Below are 21,186 nucleotides of genomic sequence, written 5' to 3' on the forward strand. Positions count from 1 at the left end.
TTATGAGAAGATTCACATTTAAATTTATTATATTCCCACCTATTCCGATTTTGTTTGAATCGTGGGATCAAAAGAATTTGTATTTGTGTTAAAAAATTTATAATTTATATTAAATTTGTTATTAGGATGTAAACTAGCGGCTCAAAAAGCGTTGTTCACCTAAATGATTTTTTGTATAAATAAATTTTAATCATTATACATATTTTTATCATTTGTATAATATGCATATTTTTTTTGAAAAAATATATTTTAATAATTATAACTCTTATCTATTACCATGGTTATATGTGAATATAATTTCATTTATTGATAGGGTTAGTCGATGTTAAAGTGATATATGTGTAATTTGTTAAATAGTTTTAAAATATCATGTTAAAAATACATGTAGTTAGTTAATGATTTTACCGAATTGTATCAAAGATTGTGTTGGCGTAATGGTCGTAAACTTTATTCTTAATTCATGAGGTCATGGGTTTGATTTCTATGAAAAACATTTTAACTTAAACCAGTAATAGGTATAATAGATAAAGAATTTATTCATTTAATTTAATTATTTTTAATATGTAATTAAAGCCAGGTCTATGATTTTTTTGGGCAACCGAAAATATATGATAAAAGTTAAAAAAATCGGAATTCAATCCACATTTCTCTAATTAAAATACACCCCACAAAAAACAACCACCATCGCATCATCAAGGTGAGCTTCCTCTGTATCTTAAAAATGGCTTCTTTACTTACAACTTGTATATTTAATCGTTTTTCCCTATTCCGATTCAATCCAAACCCCTTGTTTATTCCCCACAATCAATCCAAAGGTTCAAACTTTTTGATTAATCTTGTAAAACCCATATTTTAAATTTATTTTTTTTCTTACAATTTTTTTGTTTCTTTTGTAGGTTATTATAATTTGTCTAGGCGGTTCTTGATTACATCAGCAATGGCTTCGGGTCCAAAAGAAAACCCATCTAACAATCCGGGTCTTCATGTCACTCCAGATGAAGCTACTAAAGAATATATAATGCAGCAAACCGTAAGTCACTGTGTTTATATTTTAACTTTCTTGATTTTTTTCGGTGATAGTATTTAATTTTGTTTTCTAGCATTAATATGTCGAATATGTATTTTTACAATGCTTGTATAAAGAGATGATTGTTTATAGTGATGTTTGTTTATGTTGTGGATCATAGTTATAGGATGTTTGAGGACAACAGGCTGTTAATTGGCATTTACGCAAAATTGATGAAAGTAGGTATAGGAGTGGCATTTTTGGCTTTCGAGCGGTGTTGTTGAAAATGTATAGTAAGGATATAAGGAACTGCTTTATGTATGTAAAATTGAGGACAACAGTCTGTCAATTGGCCTTTATGCAAATTTATGAAAGTTGGGTAGGAGGGGCATTTTTTTGTTTCGGGGTGTGTTGTTGAAAGTATATACTGAAGATATAAAGAACTGCTTATTTATTTGATTGAAAAGCAAACCAAGGGCAAGGACTTGTATAACCGTATAATGAAACAAACTAAACCAACCACAATTATCACTAGCTGAAATGTGAGGATAAGGGTAAACTAAAACCAATTAGCTGCACCACCCATAACTTCAGGGATTTATTCTAATAAACAGAATTGACTAATAAATTAATAATATTGCCTAACCAAAAGAATAATTAAACTTATTTATAGCAGCTCCAGCCTCCAGCATAGCCTCTCCTAAAATAAATTGTAGGCTTTCAGTTTGATTCAGACAGTTAACATGGCCCCAACACTTAACGCAGCCGTTCAAAGGTGTCAACTCTTGTCGCTTTTGTCATAATATCTGCAATTCAGGATTCGTCGAAAGCTTAATTACTGTCAGGTTGTTGCAATAAAGAATGTTTTTCCTTTTTGTCTAAGACCAATGCTTTTAAGAATTCTTCATATCAACACAACTAGGCAAGCACCACCAGCAGCAGAAACAGACTCAGCTTCTGTTGTAGACAAAGTGGCCACTGGTCGCCTTTTGGAAGACCACGACACAGCTCCCCCACTCAACAAGAGAGGTGCTTCAACAAGTATCCAAATCTCTTGCATAATCACTATGAAAAAGCTACAACTTCTTCATTACCATTTTTCCTGTACGACACTCCAAAATCTGTGGTTCCCTTAATGTAATGGAAAAGTCTATTCACTGCCTGCATTTGCTATTCTGAAGGACTCCCCATGTATCTTCAGACTCCGCATGTATCTGCTAACCAGGCTTATCACATACATAAGGTCTGGGCATGTAGCTGCCATGTACATTCAACAACTAACCATTTTTCCTTACCTCACTTGATACTTCCTTTAACAAGTTTATAATCCAGGGGCTATTGGGTTTCAAACTGTCCTATTTTAGACCTTTCAAGTATATGTTTGCATACTTTCTTGGAGGAATAAATATTCCCTTTGTACTTTGAATTACTTCTACCCTAAGAAAATAAAATAACGCATCTCTCCTGAATGGACATGTCAAACTCATATTTTAAGCATTTCTTAAACTCTTTAACCTTAATACTGTTCCCGTAACTATTAAGTCACCAACATATAAGCTAAAATAAGTATGTTACCTCCATCAATTATGAGAAACAGAGTGCGGTCATGTGGACACGTTGTAAATCCTTCTTTAATAAAGTAAATGCGATTGTACCATGCACGAGTAACTTGCTTCATCCGGTATAGTTATTTTTAAACTTGTATACTTGCTTCTTATCAGCATTCCTCATGTAACCCTGAGATTGATCTACATTAACTGTCTTATTTAATCCCCCATTAATGCGCTCTTTACATTTATTTCCTCATTAATGCACCCTTTACATCAAGCTGGGAGACTTTAAATCCCTTTTGCGCCGCTAAAGTTTTAATTAATATGATAGTGTCCCACTTGTCTACTTGTGTCTCGTGCGATGAACCACAAAGATTTGAGCAAAGTTTGCCTGGGTTTCTTGAGCTCTGGTTGCCCTTCCACTATGTTTTCAGAACTTAAAAAATCTCAACACTTTTATAACTAAGATGTCCATAACGGCAATGCCGAGTGTGTAGGACCTTCTGTGGCTATTATTTGACCGCAGTCTTTATCTATTACCATCTATTTTGAGAGCGGTTATTTAAAATCCCCTATGTTGAGTTTTAGATTTAAAAGCCGATATACTAAACTTATTTTGTTGGTTGATTTTGTGAGTAATTTAGAAGGTAGTCTTGATGCTTAGAAGATGTGGTGATATTCTTCTGCAGTGCCTTTAAATTTTGATACAATGTTCTTGAACAATGAAAGTCCAAGAAAATCCTCTAAAGAAGAATCTATTGTAGGAAAATTTTACAGTTTATGTACGTGTGTGTGTGTGTGGTAGCACGTGGGACTGTTGTGGAATTGAAGAACCTGTTCTTTTCCGAGTCAAGTTTCTTTAGCTATGCTGCTTACCAACTTCAAAATTATTGTTAATTATCATATTAAAGAACCGGTGTGATTCATTTTACAATATTGTTGATGGATCTTATTGTTCTTGTGGAAGTAAAGTGCAGCAGACATTCTTCTAATTACTCGGTATTGAGAGCCAATCTCTGGATTATTACCAACTTATAATGGTTGTTACTATATTTTAACTGCTTGCACATAGTATTAAGCTACTAATGCTGGTGTTCTTTGTGTTCATGTCCACAGTTTAACCTGAAATGTTGGAGTGAAGTTGTGGAAGTTTATAGGATTTTTTTTATTTATTTATGCAACACCTTGTAGAGTTTTATGGATTCTTTTTTATGAAAGAGTGTAATATTTAGAAATGTGGAGCATCGCAAATGTGCATATTATTCTTATTTTATCAGATATATTATGAATAATGAGCAAGCCTACATCTAAGTAAACTTTCTATTTTATTTTAGATGTTTCGGATCAAGGATCCAAAAGTCAGCCTTGATTTCTATTCGCGCGTGCTCGGCATGTCGTAAGTCTTCTTTTTAAGTTTTCAAATAAACTTAGTTGTAATTTTGATCTTTCATATGTTTATTAGATGCAAAATCTGATTGAGCAGAGTAATGTTTTCCATCACTTAGTTCATGCTTAAAAAAACGGGTTTGCCGATTGTACATTTCTACAGCACAAAGACGACAGCGACTTACCTGTTCTGTTATACTTTGTGTGTTGACTGTGTTGTCAAATGTACATAACAGGGTTAACTTGATGTTTTCCTAATTTGCACTGGTTAACAAATAATTTTTTGACAAATTAAACATAAACTAAGTACCCTTGTTTATTTTTGTTGATCAAATCCAAATTAAAGACGAAGTACAGCACTAAATATTTGTGGTTCAGAGTCAATATAATTTAAGATGTATTGACAATATTATTTGCCTATTGGGCAAGACGTGGCGAAGAAGGTATGCAGATTGCTTAAAAGTAATAATATCACTGAGATACAAGCATACATGATTAATTAGCATCGAGAATCATATTTGATTATTTGTTTTATAAATTCCTTTAGATTGTGTTTGGGGACATTAGTTTCATTTTTAATTTTTAATGATGAATTTCAAACATGGTTTGAGTTGTCATTTCAAATTCTCAAATTTATGCATGTATTTGCATGCCTTGGAATTGAATTAAATCCATATTTAAGTTCTTTTGATTTTTTTAAACGTGTCATTTGTACCAAATCCAGAAGTTTAAATGAATTCCAAGTTCTGAGCAAATAAAACTGACAAACAGTTTCCCAACTGTTTTTCTTTCTTTCTTTTTTTTTTTTATCATCCAGTGGTTCATAATTAGATTTCTTAAGTTCCTATTCTAACAAGCTCTAAACCGAATCATTGCAACTTGATATTTGCTATCAGTACTGCCACACACAGTATGTACTTTTGTGCAACTACACAGTTAAAGACACATTCTACCAGAGTGATTTGTATTTATTAATATATTTCTTTAGGCATGCTATTATTATCGTTGGCTCTGTTTTCTATCAGGTTGCTCAAGAGGTTGGATTTCCCAGATAGTAAATTTAGCTTGTATTTTCTTGGATATGAGGTAAAGATAGTGAGCTCCACATTAGAACTGTCTTACTCTCTAATGTCTGTTTTTAATATGAGAAATCAATTCGTGGTTGATTATATCTGGTATGGTTTGTAAAACTTGGTTGCAACTGGTGCATTACTTTGGCATTTCCAGTATGCATTCCTAGTTGTCTACTAGAAAGCATATATAACTTGCATTAATGCATTTTTCATCTATCTGGCTTAGGATCCAGCTGCAGCTCCTGAAAATTCCGCTGAACGCACTGCTTGGACCTTTAGCAAGAAGGCCACAATTGAGCTCACACAGTAAGATCAAATTTCATTTACGTTTTTAGCTTACTGGCTGTGTCACATACTAATTCTCAAACTTGTCACAGTAATTGGGGTACAGAAAGCGATCCTGATTTCAAATACCATAATGGGAACTCTGATCCTCGAGGATTCGGTATGACCCACTCTGAAAAGATTACTTAAATATGTATATCTGCATACATATATGATTTAAGAGAATGATGAACTGAATCTTAAAATCCATCCCAGGGTGTATATATTTTCAAAAGGTTTATTTTTGTATAAATCCGTGCTCACATCAATGTACACTAGAGACTCCCCCCCACCCCAAAAAAAACCCAACTAACATACAAGTAGAGCAAAACAATTCGCGGACGATGTTGTTCCGCTTTTATAACCTTAATTATCCTCGCAAAATACCACATACCACATCCATTATTAAACTTTCTCCTATATGATCTTAATCCCGTTCTTTTTCTTCCTCTTTGGATGTAGAAGTTCCCTATGTGTGATATTCTGTTTTAAGATTGATACTTGGATATACATGATTATAAACTACAGTCTCATATTGCTTTGCTTTCAGGACACATAGGCATTACTGTTGATGACACATACAAGGCCTGTGAAAGATTTGAAAGTCTTGGAGTGGAATTTGTGAAAAAACCTAATGACGGTACTTCTATTCCTATAAGTTGAAATATAAAATGTGATATGATATGATGCTTATATAATATATATAGTACGCAAGTTCCATGGTAGTTCTTTTTTGGATTTATAAGATTAGTACCTTGATCGTGTAATTTTACTTATTATCACTGATTATGGAAAAAGGCTTTGAGGTGAACATTATTTTTTTATAGATTATGATTTGAGTTGCAGGTTTAATGTTAAATATTGACCGTTGACATATGAAGTTATCTATATTATACTATTATAAGCGAAACATGGTTTCCTTTGGTCGGTTGGTTAACACCTTCCTAAAAAATATGCTAACACCTTCTAAGATAAAGCTTAAACAAATATAATTTTATTAAAAAAATAAATCAAGTATCTAATATAACTACAAACTCTATGAATTTTTATCTTAATATCTAATTGCACTCAACTTCTTTATTACCTCTTTTGTAGGAAACCAAACACTTTCAAAATTAATTTTAGTAATTCAAATTATAATATAATAATATAATTAATAAATCAAGAAAAAAATATTTAAAAATATTTTTAATCTATCTATCCATACTATCTATACTATATTATTATAAGCAAAATATAGAATAATTTGGTTGGTTGGTTAACACCTTCCAATAAAAATACTTAACAGTTTCCTATATAAGCAAACCCATATTTTAATTATTAAATAAATTATAAAAAATATAAAGAATTATGATACAACATACGGAGGACAATACACAAGAAAAAACAAACACCTCACCTCCAATCTTTCTCATCAAGACATTAACCCGTAGTACTTACTGATTGCCAACTCTACTATCATCCCCCGAGTTTATGGTTAAGTGAACAAGATAAGTCTGATATAATAAAATAGTATATCAAAATTAAGGATTATTTATGCTATTTGTAATTATGTAATATATTCTAAAAATTCACGTGTTTAAGTGATAATTTTTAACAGGGAAATTACCTTAAAATAAAGTTGACGTCACAAAATTATTATTAATAACTATAAAACAAACCAAGATATACACCTTAAAAATCGTATATTTTAATGCTATAATTTTAAAAGGTAATCAAATGTATGATATCAACATTATAAATTAATTATATAGCTAATAATATAATCAAATATTATATCAATATAATATTTATATTATATATAATTATTGAATATTTATTTTAAAAAAAGGAATAATGACCAAAATACCTTATTTTCGGAATTCAACTATCCAAAATACTCAAAAAAACCGAAGAAGACGAAATATTGAAATTTTGGCTGTTGTTACTTGATTATTCTATTATCTTTTAAATAGGTCACCTAAATTATATTTCATACTATATTTAAAATAGGATACATATATTATATTTAAAATAGGACACCCATAAAATAAAAAACAATTTTATATTTAGAACAGAAAACAAATTGTTCCTGTTGTGTTCATACAACTTAACACATCAATTATAATTAGCTGCCTCAAATTGCCAACGACTCTCAGAATTCATATAATTGTCCAAATTCTGAGGTCTGCATCATCTTATATCAATTAGGGTATTCTTTACAAGCTGAATTATCTTCCTCATAATATTGATATATTGTTGTTTTCCATAATAAGTGAAATAGAAATTCGCTTGGTCAGTTGGTTAACGCTTTCCTAAAAAGTACGTTAACACCTTCAAAAACAAAGTTTAAAAAATATAATTTATTAAAAAAAATTGAATTATTGATTTAATATAACTACAAATTTTGTGAATTATTATCCAACTTAATTTCTAATCGCACTCAACTTCTTTCTTACCTATTTATAACTTCCAAAATAAATTTTAGTAATTCACATTAAAATATAACAAAATAATTAATAAATCAAGAAAAAATTAAAAAATAGTTTTTAAAAAATAAGACAAAATCATCATTCAAGACTCCCACTAGCTTCCTCTAGCCCAAGCCACCTATAGGCCGTAGACTGTAGTAGGAGGACTTTTCAAGATTTTAATTATCTAAATTTTGAATCCTTCAATAATATAATACATACAAAATAATATATAAATATTTTAAGTTCATTAATCGCAATAATATATAATTATTTTTTTTTATAATTTTTTTTTATAAATAATTAAAATAATAAAATTACAAATATCATAATCAGCCCGTGCATCGCACGAGTTATAGGCTATTATATATATATGGAGAGAGTAAAGTTCTATGGAGTACACCTTTTTATTGGAGTCCTCGGAGTCCATCTATGTTCTGCAAATAAATATCTTGTAAAACGAGTTATCTTGCAAAACATGTTTCACAAATATCATTACTTCAATAAAATCATGCAAATCTCATACATTTACAAGTATAGAAGAGAGAGGGCATCAAAAAAAAGTTTAGAGAAGATTAAGAGGGAATTACATGAGGAAAATTGAAGGAAATCGACGGGTTGATGGCGGTGGTGGGATGATGGCGGTGGTGGGGATGATGGCGATGATAGCGGGTGGGTAGGTTCAGGGGTGTGGTTTTGAAATGGAGAATGTCGAGGGAAGTGAAAATAGGGTGTGTGGGTAGTGTTAAATAAAGGGTTTTTTGGTTTTTTTTTGAAGGGGAGTTTTTATTTGATTAAAAGCCTATATCTATACTATACTGTTATAAGTGAAACATGGTTTTGTTTGGTCAGTTGGTTATCACCTTCCTAAAATGTATGTTAACATCTTCCAAAATAAAGTTTAAACAAATATAATTTAGTTAAAAAAGTTAAATCATGTATCTGATATAACTACAAATTCTATGAATTATTATCCAACTTGATTTCTAATCGCACCCAACTTCTTTCTTATCTCATCTATAGGATAATAAAAACCTTCCAATTTTTTTTATAATTCAAATTATAATATAACAAAATAATTAATAAATCAAGAAAAAACAAAAAAAAACAATATTCTAAAACACAATACCAAATCATCCACGTACATCATTACTATTCAAAACTCCCACTTTTCAATAGTCTCTACACCTGCGCTAAACAACCCAAAGTAGGAGGACATTTTAAGATTTTAACTGTCTAAATTTTGAATCATTCAATAATATAATACATACAAGATAATACGTAAATATTTTAACTTCATTAATCTCAATAATATATAATTATTATCTTTTATAAATTATTAAAAAAATTAAATCATGTATCTGATATAACTACAAATTCTATAAATTACTATCCAACTTGATTTCTAATCTCACCCAACTTCTTTCTTATCTCTTTTATAGGGAAATAAAAACCTTCCAATTTTTTTTATAATTCAAATTATAATATAACAAAAATAATTAATAAATCAAGAAAAAAACAAAAAACAATATTATAAAAAACAATACCAAATCATCCAAATACACCATTATTATTCAAAACTCCCACTTTTCAATAGTCTATGCACCTGCGCGAAGCGACCCAAAGTAGGAGGGCATTTTAAGATTTTAACTATCTAAATTTTGAATTATTCAATAATATAATACATACAAGATAATACGTAAATATTTTAACTTCATTAATCTCAATAATATTTAAATCATGTATCTAATATAACTACAAACTCTATAAATTATTATCCAACTTAATTTATAATCGCACTCAACTTCTTTCTTATCCGGAAACAAAAACCTTCCAAAATTAGTTTTAATAATTCAAATTATAATATAACAAAAATAATTAATAAACCATGAAAAAATTTAGAAAATAAAATTACAAAAAATAATACCAAATCATAATTTGGATTAAAGGTGGTAGTCAAAGAAGTTTTGTAAGAGAGGCAATGCAAGTAAGTAACTCGGTGTTACCCTCTGTATTCCATCTCTCGGGATATTATATCAATCACTTGAAAAACAATTTTGAACAGAAGATGTGGAAGACTCAAAATAGATAAGTTATAAATTGACTAAAGCAAAAAAGATACATAAATAATGAAAGTAAGTAACTAACCCCACAAAATATCTCAACAGATGAAATTATAAATTATGTAACAATTTGTCCTTCACGCCTTGAACAACCACGAATCGATATTATGTCATCCATATTAGGTACTTCAATAGAGTTCTTAACACAAAAATTCTTAACATCTTCTAAAAATTTGTCCCATATTTATCTTCTCTTCCATTTTCATAACTCGAACCATAGTCATAGCATTTATAATATTTTGAGTTTTTTTGTTTTAAAGTTTATCCAAATTTTGAATCATTCGATATAATACACACAAAATAATATGTAAATAATTAACTTCATTAATCTCAATAATATATAATTACCGTCTTTTATAAGTTTTTTTTAGAAAATAATAAAATTATAAATATATAATTAGTCCGTATCGCACGGGTTATAGGCTAGTATATATATATATATATCATGCTAATTAATTTATAATGTGTCACTTAATAGTGTGAAATTAAACTTTACACAACATTAGAATAGTTGATTGTTTAGATTGAGAGAAATGTTTGGAACTTTTGAAATTGTTCAAGCTAATGTAGGACTCAAATGCTTCATGAAACCGGGCCAAGATTTGTAAATGTACACCTTGGAAATCATAATTTGAAATAAATATGTGATACATATTTTTTTCTTTTTTCTTATGTTGGATCATTGGTCGGGGGAGTGGTCGTTTGTATGAAAACAAAATTACACTTGATTGAGTAAGGAGATGGGTTGAGTCTAAAAACAAAACTAGTCCAATGGGTTTTCGGCTTTATTCCTGCAGAGTAATCCCCCTTCTGATGTACTAAAAAATAAACATAAATACTTTGTCCCGTGACCGAGATAATCAGTTGATGTAATGAAATTGGATTCCTTGCTAGTGTTAGGTTTTAGCCTTTTCCTTGTATGACTTTCTTAAACTTTATATTTATTACCATCCTTTCTTAATTCGTTGTTATCGATTGTTGTTGGTAATCAATGAATGTAATATTTTATGCCTGAACAATGTAGCATTTTTTGTTGAACCCAGAGCTTGATCTATTTATGAAATTATTGTCTGAAATTAATTTATTTAGTATGATTCCAGTGTATCAAGAGCTTTATATATTTGTAAACTACTGTGTCTAAAATTTAATTATTTACACAGCATGGTTTTAATCACAATTCACAAGGTTACAACTTGAAAATCACATTATCACTTTGTTTTTGCCAAGTTCACATTATCACTTATAAAGCTCCCAAAGCAATATAATCTGTGTACCATTGATATTACAACTTGATCACGTATTAAGGTGCCGAATCTGAATCATTTTCGAATCAACATTGTATGGTCTAGGTTTTCATTTCCCTGTATCATATATGAAAGATGTTTATAATGTTGTAAATAGATTTCAGTTATTGGATTATAAGAACAAAGTTTCAAGTAATTGCAAAAGTCATAAGGTAAGGTACACTATCTACAGGTAAAATGAAAGGAATAGCATTTATTAAGGACCCTGATGGCTATTGGATTGAAATCTTCGACACCAAAATTATCAAGGATGTTACCGTTGGCGCTGCTTAAATTCATGCTGAATAATTTCTAAAGATATCATTGAGGGTTCTTCTGGCACTTGATACTCGGTCTTTAATATCTTGATAAACTCTTTTAAAAATTCTGTCTTTTTTTGTGAATTTTAAATGTATAAATAGTTGTTGAGCCTCTCTGTTTCACTCTAGTAAAAAGTATAGTTCCAAGATCATTTTAGTTAAAGATTATTGTGTTGCTGTTGTAATAGATTAACATTATAATCAATAATACTAGATAGTAAAGTGTAACTCCTTAGTTTTGATTATCACAACACAGCAAGCCATCATGCTGTTATTTGAGAATATTTGCAGGATATAACAACTTAATGTCATTGTTGTTTAAATATCATGACAGCTGTCATCAGACAGTGATCTATTTCCGCAAGTTATGATCAAAATTTTCAGAATAACAGCAAGCTAAGATGCACAATCCAGATTCAACAAGGAAGTCGAATTTTATGGAGATATTATAGGAACTTCTTATATATATCAGTTGTAAGGACTTCTCTAATAAATATACGTGCTTCATATCATATATATATAGCTCAAGTATAATTCGTTTTAACTTATTCAAATTGATTTCCTAAATTATAGGAGTTTGTTTTTCTATCAAACTCTATCTTCTTCTACCTGTTAAAACGTTTTATAATCTACTATATAGAATATATGTTTTATGATCGTTGAACATCTTTGTTTCTCTTCTATCTAACGTATAAATGAACGTTGGAAACCATCCCAACGATTTTAAACGGTAGAATTGGATTCTAGCCGTTGTAATTTGTTGATGTTGTTTTAAACGTTAATGTGTGTTTATATATGAGGGTTCTTGCAGTTTTTATGACTGACGAATCGCAAGTAAGAACACTCACAACTCCTGAACTTTATTGTTTCGAAAATACTCTCGTGCTCTTAACTATATATACGTATTTTATATAAGAGAGTCTATAGTTTGAGTTGTAATCACTTTATCATTTGATTTGTATTGTTCAAATTGTATTGATTAGTTGCTGGATAAGTTGGCTAAGGGAAACAAGGGTTTAGTGGTACTTGCTAGAGGAGTTTGTACTACGGGGTAGTATAGTACTTAGAGAGCAGGATCTTAAACAGGGTTTCAGCAAGCCATTATCACCAGCTGGGATAAAGGGATATATATTGTTGTATCTTGTAGTTGTAACTTTCATTGATCAATAATATATTCTCTTGCCAAGTTGGTAAGGGACGAGGACGTAGACCATAGGGGCTTAGGGGTCGAACTTGGCTAAAATTCTTGTGTGTTTTATTTACTTTTTTGCACATTATTTTCTGCATTGCATTTAGTCATCTCGGCTTACTATCATTGTCAAATGATAGTTCTGTTGGTAAAATCTCAGTAAGCTATTATCGGGTAAAATTTAAAAGTAATCCTAGTTAGCCATAATCACCTATTCACCCTCCTCTAGGTGTATTTTCAGTTGGTATCAGAGCTTTGGTATACTAATCTTTCTGTAACAGGAATAGTATTCGATCGAAATGGCTGACAAATATCCCGAATGAACCTCGTATTACCGAGCACCTCTTTTGCTTGGTACAAAAAACTACAACTGGTGGAAAGGCCGCATGGAAGTCTATCTATCCAGGGAGCCACTAGCATTGAAAGTTGTTCAGAAGGGTCCATTTGAGTTCAAGGACAAAGAAGGTAAAGTGAAAGACATTGATGATCTCACGGAGGTTGAACTACTCAAATACAGTTTCAATGGAAAGGCTATGAATTCTATCATGAATGAGTTATATCCTGGTGAATGTGATAAAGTCTCTTCATGCAAATCAGTTAAAGAAATATGAGATACTCTGGAATTGTATCACGAAGGATCCAAGAGCTTAAAGAAGGTGAAATTGAGCAAACTAATGAATGAGTTTGGAAATTTCAAGCTTCGAGATGGAAAAACGATTCGACAAAGTCAAGCTAGATTCCAGACAAATCTGAATGCCTTAAAGCAACTTGGCATACATATCCCTCAAGAGAAAATTAACATGAAGATACTTAGTGTTGTGCCATTTATCTATGAACCAAAGGTAATCGCTTTGGAATCCTCTCCAACTATAGATATTATGGATCAATTGGTTGTTTTTGCAGAATTCGAACAATTTGAAAGCAAAATCAAGGAAAGCCAATCAAGTTCTATGCAAGCTCCATTTGCTCAAATGAAGCAGTTAGCTCTTCACACTAATGACAGCTTATTGAAATCTGAAGATGAATCAGATGAAGAACTAGCTTTAATATCCAGGAAGATCAGAAAGATGATCGAGAAGAAGAACAAGCTGAAAAGAGACAAAGGCAGATTTTCCAACAACAAAAAGGTCAACAAGGATTCTAAAGATCAGACATGCTTTGAATGTGGAAAGCCAGACCATTATAAGCGGGTTTGCTACAAATTGAAGTCAAAACAACAAACTGTCTTCAAGGATAAGAATAAAGCTAAAGCTCTAATGACTTGGAGTGATGATGACTCAGTTTCCAGTGATGATTCAAGTGGAGAAATGGTTAATCTTTCCCTAGTTGGACTTGATGATGATTCTGTTCGAGGAAATTCAAAAAGTGGCTACCTAGAAAGTGATTCAGAAGAAGATCAGAGTGAGGTAAACTCTTGTAAATATAATTTATCTTCTAAATATATTGTTTTGGAACCACTAACCATGCAGGAATGTGAGGATGTATCTATGGGAGAATATTATTCCCTTAAAGCTGAAAATAGCAAGTTAAAAGAGAAGAATAATTATCTCAAGACTATGGTTCAAGATTTGATGAGCAAAGTGGATACTTGGATTGACAAGAAGGTACCTACACAAGCTGACAAAGAGGCTGAAATCAAGGATCTTCAAGCTAAAGTCAGTCATGTGGAAAACTTCAACAAAATTCTCCTCAAAAGAAACAAGACTCGATTAATGGAGATCACAGAGCTAAAGAAGGAGATTGAAGTAAGGGATGAATGTTTGGAGCTGTTCAAACTCAGAGAATCAATCAATGCAGAACCTACAAATCAAGCAGAAGAACCATCTCAGCAAGCTGAAATCATAAGTCAGCAGGTTGAAAAGATTGATCTGCTCACAAAAGAAGTTGAGGATCTGAAAAGGGGCATGGGATCTTTTGTTCAAGGAGAAGAGAATCTCAAATCAATGATGAACAACACAAATATTCCATTGGTCAGAGAAGGAATTGGAATGAATGTCAACAAGAAGGACAAAGCTCTAAGATATGAAGGAAAACATGGCATACCCTATGATTATGCTATGCCTTGGAAGATATGCAACAAATGTGGAAAGAAAGGGCATCTGGAAAAATATTACAGAGTTCAGAATGTACAGAAATTATACGATGGAGGAGACAAACAGAAAACAGCTTACTATGGTCAGAATGGCAGAACACAGACAACTTACTATCATCAGGCTGGCAGAGTTAAATCACCTAGATTTATCCAAAAATGGATAAAGAAATCTGATTTACATGTTTTATATGTTTTATCTGCTAACCATGTCGGACCCAACAAACTTTGGGTACCAAAAGGTTGAGTTGTTTTATTTATTTTGTAGATATATCTTGCCGCTCGAGTCAAATCAACTCAATGGATCTTGGATAGCGGATGTACTAGACATATGAGTGGAGACAAAGCACAATTCTTGAGTCTTCAGATGAAAAAGGGTGGAAGAGTGACTATTGGTGATAGCAAAACTCTTCAAATCCTTGGAAAAGGTAAAATAGGTAATAAACACATTTCAATTGATAAAGTTCAATATGTTAAAGGCCTAAAATATAATCTGCTTAGTATAAGTCAGTTATATGATGATGGTCATAAGGTTGATTTTGGTATTGAGAAGTGTATTATTACTATTGGTACTAAAAAAGTCCCCCTAGTTGCCAGAAGGGAAGGAAATATATATATTTTGGACTTTGAGTTGCAGAAAACAACTTGATGTCTTGCTGTAATAGACACAGATCCTTATGTTTGGCATAAAAGATTGTGTCGTGCTCACATATACTTACTTAATCAACTTTCAAAGAAAAAGCTAGTCAGAGGTTTACCCAAAATCAAGTATGTCAAGACTGAGTTGTGTTCGGCATGCCAATTAGGCAAGCAAATTAGAAGTACTCACAAAGCATAGAAGATGGTATCTACTTCTAAACCCTTAGAACTTTTGCATTTAGACTTATTTGGTCCAGAAGCTTATAAAAGTATAGGAGGTAAGCAATATAGTTTTGTAATTGTTGATGATTATTCTCGTTTTACATGGGTATTGTTTCTTAGAACTAAAGATGCTGCTTTTAATGAGTTTGAGAAACTAATTAAATTACTTGAGAGTAAGCTCAATACAAAGCTTGTAGGTATAAGGAGTGATCGAGGTGGTGAATTCCAAAAAGACTTTGTTACTTATTGTGAAGAAATAGGATTATCACATGAATTCTCGGCTCCAAGGACTCCACAACAAAATGGTGTGGTGGAACGCAAGAATAGGTCATTTCAAGAGACAACAAGGACATTGTTGCAAGAAAGCAAGCTACCTAGAAGTTTTTGGGCAGAAGCAGTCAACACAGCATGCTATGTTCTGAACAGAGTCTTGATAAGGCCTACTTTGGACAAGACTCCATATGAATTGCTCAAGAAAAAGAAGCCCAACATCAGTTACTTCAGAATCTTTGGCTCAAAGTGTTTTATGCTCAAGACAATTGGTAATGATGGTAAATTTGATACTAAATCTTATGAAGCTATTTTTATTGGTTATTCTATGAATAGTAAAACCTATAGAGTTTATAATTTGTCTAAGCATATTGTTGAGGAATCTATAGATGTTACTTTTCAAGAACCTAACAATGATCTTCCAAGAGACGAGGAAGATGATGCAGGTGAAGCTGGACAACATCAAGCTGAAATAGAGAAGACTACTCCAAAACAACAAGCTGAAACAGAGACTAATTCTGGAAAACAGCAAGCAGAAATTGAAACTGCCTCTGGAAATCAGTAAGCAGAACCTTCTACTCCAGTTGATGATGCAATTGTAAAGATGGCAAAGATGATTCTTGATGGTCCTAGAGGAAATAGAGTAAAGGATAAAATATCAATCTATGATGGAGAAGACTTAGCTCCTCCATCTAAGATAAGGAAGATCTCACATGAAGATATCTCAAAGCATTCATTGCCAAAAGCTACACGGACAATGAAGGATCACCCTTCAAAACAGGTTATTGATGATATTTCTGATGGACTCAAGACAAGAAAAGACACTGCAAATTTTTGTGCTTATGCTGCATTTCTAGCTCAAGAGAAACCCAAGAATGTCAAAGAAGCACTTGAAGATGAAAATTGGATCACGGCTATGCAAGAAGAACTCAATCAATTCGAACGATCTGATGTTTGGGAACTTGTCAAGCCACCAAAGAATGCTTCAGTCATTGGTACAAAATGGATTTTCAAGAATAAAGTGGATGAATTTTGTACTGTTACTCGAAATAAAGCAAGGCTCGTGGCACAAGGGTACAATCAACAAGAAGGCATTGATTTTGATCAAACTTATACTCCAGTAGCTAGATTGGAATCAATTAGGATGCTTCTTGCTTATGCATGCTACAAGAAGATCAAGTTACATCAAATGGACGTTAAAAGTGCTTTTCTTAATGGATTTCTGGAAGAGGAAGTTTATGTCAAACAACTCCCTGGCTTTGAACATGAACAACATTCGGACTATATTTACAAGCTCAAGAAGGCATTATATGGCTTAAAGCAAGCACCAAGGGCTTGGTACAAGAGGCTTAGTAAGTTTTTGATCAAAAATGGCTTCATTCGAGGTAAAATCGATCCTACTTTATTTACTAGGCAAAATGGTAATGATATTTTGATATCCAGATATATGTAGACGATATAATTTTTGGATCCACTAATGATTCTATGTGTGAGTGGTTTTCTAAGTGTATGCGTAGTGAATTTGACATGAGCATGATGGGTGAGCTCAATTATTTCTTGGGGCTCCAAATCAAGCAATCTAAAGATGAAATTTATGTGCATCAATCAAAATATGTCAAGAATTTGCTGACCAGGTTTGGTTTTGACAATGTCAAGCCAAAATCTACTCCAATAAACCAAAACAACAAGCTGACATCGGATGAGAAAGGTAAAGATGTTGATATCAAGAAGTATAGAGGCATGATTGGTAGTCTTTTATATCTTACTGCTTCTCGGCCTGATATCATGTATAGTGTATGTGTTTGTGCTCGTTTTCAAGCTAAACCTAAGGAATCACACTTAAATGCAGTTAAAAGAATATTTCGATATTTAAGTGGGACTATTAATCTTGGGTTATTTTATCCTATTACAAACACATTTGATCTTGTGGGGTATAGTGATGCAGATTATGCAGGTTGTCAAACTGATAGAAAGAGCACAAGTGGTGTGTGTACATACTTAGGACAAAGTCTCATATCTTGGCAAAGTAAGAAACAAATTTCAGTTGCATTATCCACAACAGAAGGTGAGTATTTGGCAGCTGGTAGCTGTTGCTCTCAAATTTTGTGGATGATTCAGACTCTATGAGATTTTGGAATCAAGTGTGTCAAAGTTCCAATCTATTGTGACAATACTAGCACCATCTACATATCAAAAAATCCGGTGAATCACTCAAGAACAAAGCATATTGATGTTCGTCACCATTTCTTGAGAGATAATGCTGCCAAAGGTAAGACTGAATTAGTTTTTATACCTACTGAATATCAATTGGCAGATATCTTTACAAAACCCCTTGGCGAAACAAGATTTTCTACCATTCGAAGGGAACTTGGCATGTGCAGTGTATAATGGCTAACTATCATTGGAAGTTTGGTAATGTTGGCTTACCATAATTTTTCATGTTAGCTTACTATGATTGTTTATAAAATGTCATAATTTGTGTTTAATTTGATTTATTAATTGAGACATATAATTATCTGAATATTATTGCTTGTTGTAATGTTGTTATGTTTTTATTTTTTTTGGATTATTTTTTATGTGATACTCATTAAATGGATATACATGAATTGTTATATTGATAAGTGTTAGATTTTAGGATAACTTTATATTATTTTAAAATTTTATCATAAACTCTCCCCTAAAAAGGCTATCAAACACGGGTTAGGGTTTCACTTCTATTTTCACCACCATTTCAGTTACTTTCACTACTTACTGTCATCTCTCCAAGATTATCGCAATTCGCTCTCATCATGGTTCGAGCAACAAGGAAATCAGGCCTCCTCGCCAATCGCTCTGTCTCTAAACAAGATAACACTGTGGTCGATTTGGGAACCGAAAGTGCCGATAAAGTGTCTCAAACCCCCGATTCAAAGAAGCTCAAGCTCACTCTATCATTTGATTCGCCTGATTTGGAACAAAGGTTCACCGAAAATGCATTGGATTCTCGTCCCATTCTTCCTGGTATTCCGGTTAACGGTAAGCTTCTTCAACAATCCGGTGCTTTAGCTTTGTTTCAGACTATTGGTATGGACAATTTCGTGCTTGAATTACCGAAAGTTTATTATCCTGATTTAGTTCATGAATTTTATGCCAATTTGCATGAGGATAAGTTTGGTAATTGTGTGTCTACAGTTCGTGATAAGTGTATTCGATTGAACCTTCCTTTTCTTAGTTCGTTAATTAAGTTTGAGAATTCCACTGAAATTGAGGTTTTTACTGGAAAGGGTTATGTTGTGTTACTGATTTTTCTATTATGGATCAGTTTAAGTGTCTTTTAGGATCTGACAACAATGTGGAAGATAACCCCCAACCTCCCATCGACTACCTTAGTTACTCCAATGGCTCATTTTTTGTTTAAAATCTGTCGTGCTAATGTGTGTCCTAGAGGTGGAAATAATTTCACTTTTAGTTGTCAGGATGTGACAGTGGTTGGCATGATTCTAGCTGGTAGGGCTTTTGACTTGTCTCATTTGATTCTCAAGAATATGCTAGCTGCTGTGAATCAGAAGAAAATAGGGTTGCCTTATGGTTTGTTATTATCCAAGATTTTTGACTCATTTAAGATTGATCTTAAGTCCGCTGCTAAGTTGTTTGTAAAGGAGGTGTTGGATGCTAAAACCATAGCAATGTCAAACTTGCATATTGAAAATGGTGAGTTGGTCAGGATCATTCCCACTCTACCTACTAAAACCCCTGTTGTTGCTGCTCCTTCTAGCCACTCTGAGTCTGAAATTATCCAGATGCTTAAGGGTATTCAAGATGATAATACTCTGCTTTTTGGTCATGTGGCTGCTACTACAGAACAAGTAAACCAGCTTAAGACTGAGATTAAGGGTTTGAAAGACATTATGCTTAACTTCATGTCTACTGCAAAACCCTCTGCTTCTCAATCAAATGCAGATTTGGAGACTGGACTGGATGACTTGGTTAATGCTGCTGGAGATATGGAAAATGAAGATCAACAAGATGCTTATTTCTCTCCAAAGGATGATGCTGTCAATACTTCTGAGCAGCCCTCAACCTGAATCTTTTTTATGCTTTAAGGGGGAGAAATTTTGGAGATTTCTGTTTGGTTTTAAAAGACTTATTTTTGTTTGGTTTTAAAAGACTTATTTATGACTTGGTTTCTGTGTTGATTTGGATTCTGTTAGCTTATGTATGTGTTTACTACTTTGTTTATGATGGTTGTTAAGGCTTGCTACTGATTGTTTTTGCTTTAACTGTTGATTTTTAAGACTTGGTGATATATGTTGTTTTGTTAGTTATGTTTGGATATGCATGTGTGCCATTTATATTTTTTTTAATTACAGAAACAGGTTATAAAATTTTGAGATATGCATAGATTTAGGGGGAGTTCTATAATTCTCATAAATGTGTGTAATCATCAAAAAAAGGGAGATTGTAACTCCTTAGTTTTGATGATCACAACACAACAAGCCATCATGTTGTTATTTGAGAATGTTTGCAGGATATAACAGCTTAATGCCATTGTTGTTTAAGTATCATGACAGCAAGTTGTCATAAGACAGTGATCTATTTCAGCAAGCTATGATCAAAATTTTCAGAATAACAGCAAGCTAAGTTGCACGGTCCAGATTCAACAAGGAAGTCGAATTTCATGGAGATATTACAGGAACTTCTTATATATCAGTTGTAAGGACTTCCCTAATAAATATACGTGCATCATATATATAGAGCTCAAGTATAATTCGTTTTAACTTATTCAAATTGATTTCCTAAATTATAGGAGTTTATTTTTCTATCAAACTCTATCTTCTTCTATATGTTAAAACGTTTTATACTCTACTATATAGAAGATATGTTTTCTGATCGTTGAACATCTTTGTTTCTCTTTTATCCAACGTATACATGAACGTTGGAAACCATCCCAACGATTTTAAACGGTAGAATTGGATTCTAGCCGTTGTAATTTGTTGAGGTTGTTTTAAACGTTAATGTGTGTTTATATATGAGGTTTCTTGCAGTTTTTATGACTGACGAATTGCAAGTAAGAACACTCACAACTCCTGAACTTTATTGTTTCGAAAATACTCTCGAGCTATTAATTATATACACGTATTTTATTTAAGAGAGTCTATAGTTTGAGTTGTAATCACTTTATCATTTGATTTGTATTGTTCAAAATGTATTGATTAGTTGCTGGATAAGTTGGCTAAGGGAAACAAGGGTTTAGTGGTACTTGCTAGAGGAGTTTGTACTACG

At 32.2% G+C, this 21,186-nt stretch overlaps 2 protein-coding genes across 3 annotated transcripts; both read left to right on the top strand.

Annotated features, from left to right (window-relative positions):
• The first annotated feature begins 566 nt into the window (after positions 1 to 566).
• Positions 567 to 11,760, top strand: LOC141707400 (lactoylglutathione lyase). 2 transcript variants are annotated; one of them, XM_074510538.1, is made up of 8 exons: positions 567 to 697; positions 897 to 1,030; positions 3,891 to 3,952; positions 4,968 to 5,028; positions 5,242 to 5,321; positions 5,393 to 5,460; positions 5,890 to 5,979; positions 11,389 to 11,760. In XM_074510538.1, the coding sequence occupies exons 2-8, from the start codon at positions 938 to 940 to the stop codon at positions 11,487 to 11,489; spliced, it is 555 nt and encodes a 184-aa protein (XP_074366639.1). In that variant the 5' UTR covers positions 567 to 697; positions 897 to 937; the 3' UTR covers positions 11,490 to 11,760. The 2 variants fall into 2 exon arrangements, with proteins under 2 accessions (XP_074366639.1, XP_074366641.1); XM_074510540.1 differs by having other exon boundaries at positions 663 to 815.
• A 1,618-nt stretch (positions 11,761 to 13,378) lies between these two features.
• Positions 13,379 to 16,489, top strand: LOC141689465 (uncharacterized). Its single transcript, XM_074493761.1, has 3 exons — positions 13,379 to 14,084; positions 14,286 to 14,879; positions 16,314 to 16,489. The coding sequence occupies exons 1-3, from the start codon at positions 13,379 to 13,381 to the stop codon at positions 16,487 to 16,489; spliced, it is 1,476 nt and encodes a 491-aa protein (XP_074349862.1).
• Positions 16,490 to 21,186: the final 4,697 nt, after the last annotated feature.

Source organism: Apium graveolens, chromosome 2, assembly GCF_009905375.1.
Source record: "Apium graveolens cultivar Ventura chromosome 2, ASM990537v1, whole genome shotgun sequence".
Classification (NCBI taxonomy): domain Eukaryota; kingdom Viridiplantae; phylum Streptophyta; class Magnoliopsida; order Apiales; family Apiaceae; genus Apium; species Apium graveolens.

Excerpts from the sequence above, each read along its gene's own strand:
- LOC141707400 (XM_074510540.1), top strand. The coding sequence starts at position 722 with ATGGCTTCTTTACTTACAACTTGTATATTTAATCGTTTTTCCCTATTC. Across the intron at positions 1,031-3,890 it reads AATATATAATGCAGCAAACC|ATGTTTCGGATCAAGGATCC; the intron begins GTAAGTCACTGT and ends ATTTTATTTTAG. Across the intron at positions 5,980-11,388 it reads TGTGAAAAAACCTAATGACG|GTAAAATGAAAGGAATAGCA; the intron begins GTACTTCTATTC and ends CACTATCTACAG.
- LOC141689465 (XM_074493761.1), top strand. The coding sequence starts at position 13,379 with ATGAATGAGTTTGGAAATTTCAAGCTTCGAGATGGAAAAACGATTCGA. Across the intron at positions 14,085-14,285 it reads AAAAAGTGGCTACCTAGAAA|TGGATACTTGGATTGACAAG; the intron begins GTGATTCAGAAG and ends TGATGAGCAAAG. Across the intron at positions 14,880-16,313 it reads ACAGAAAACAGCTTACTATG|ATGTTACTTTTCAAGAACCT; the intron begins GTCAGAATGGCA and ends AGGAATCTATAG.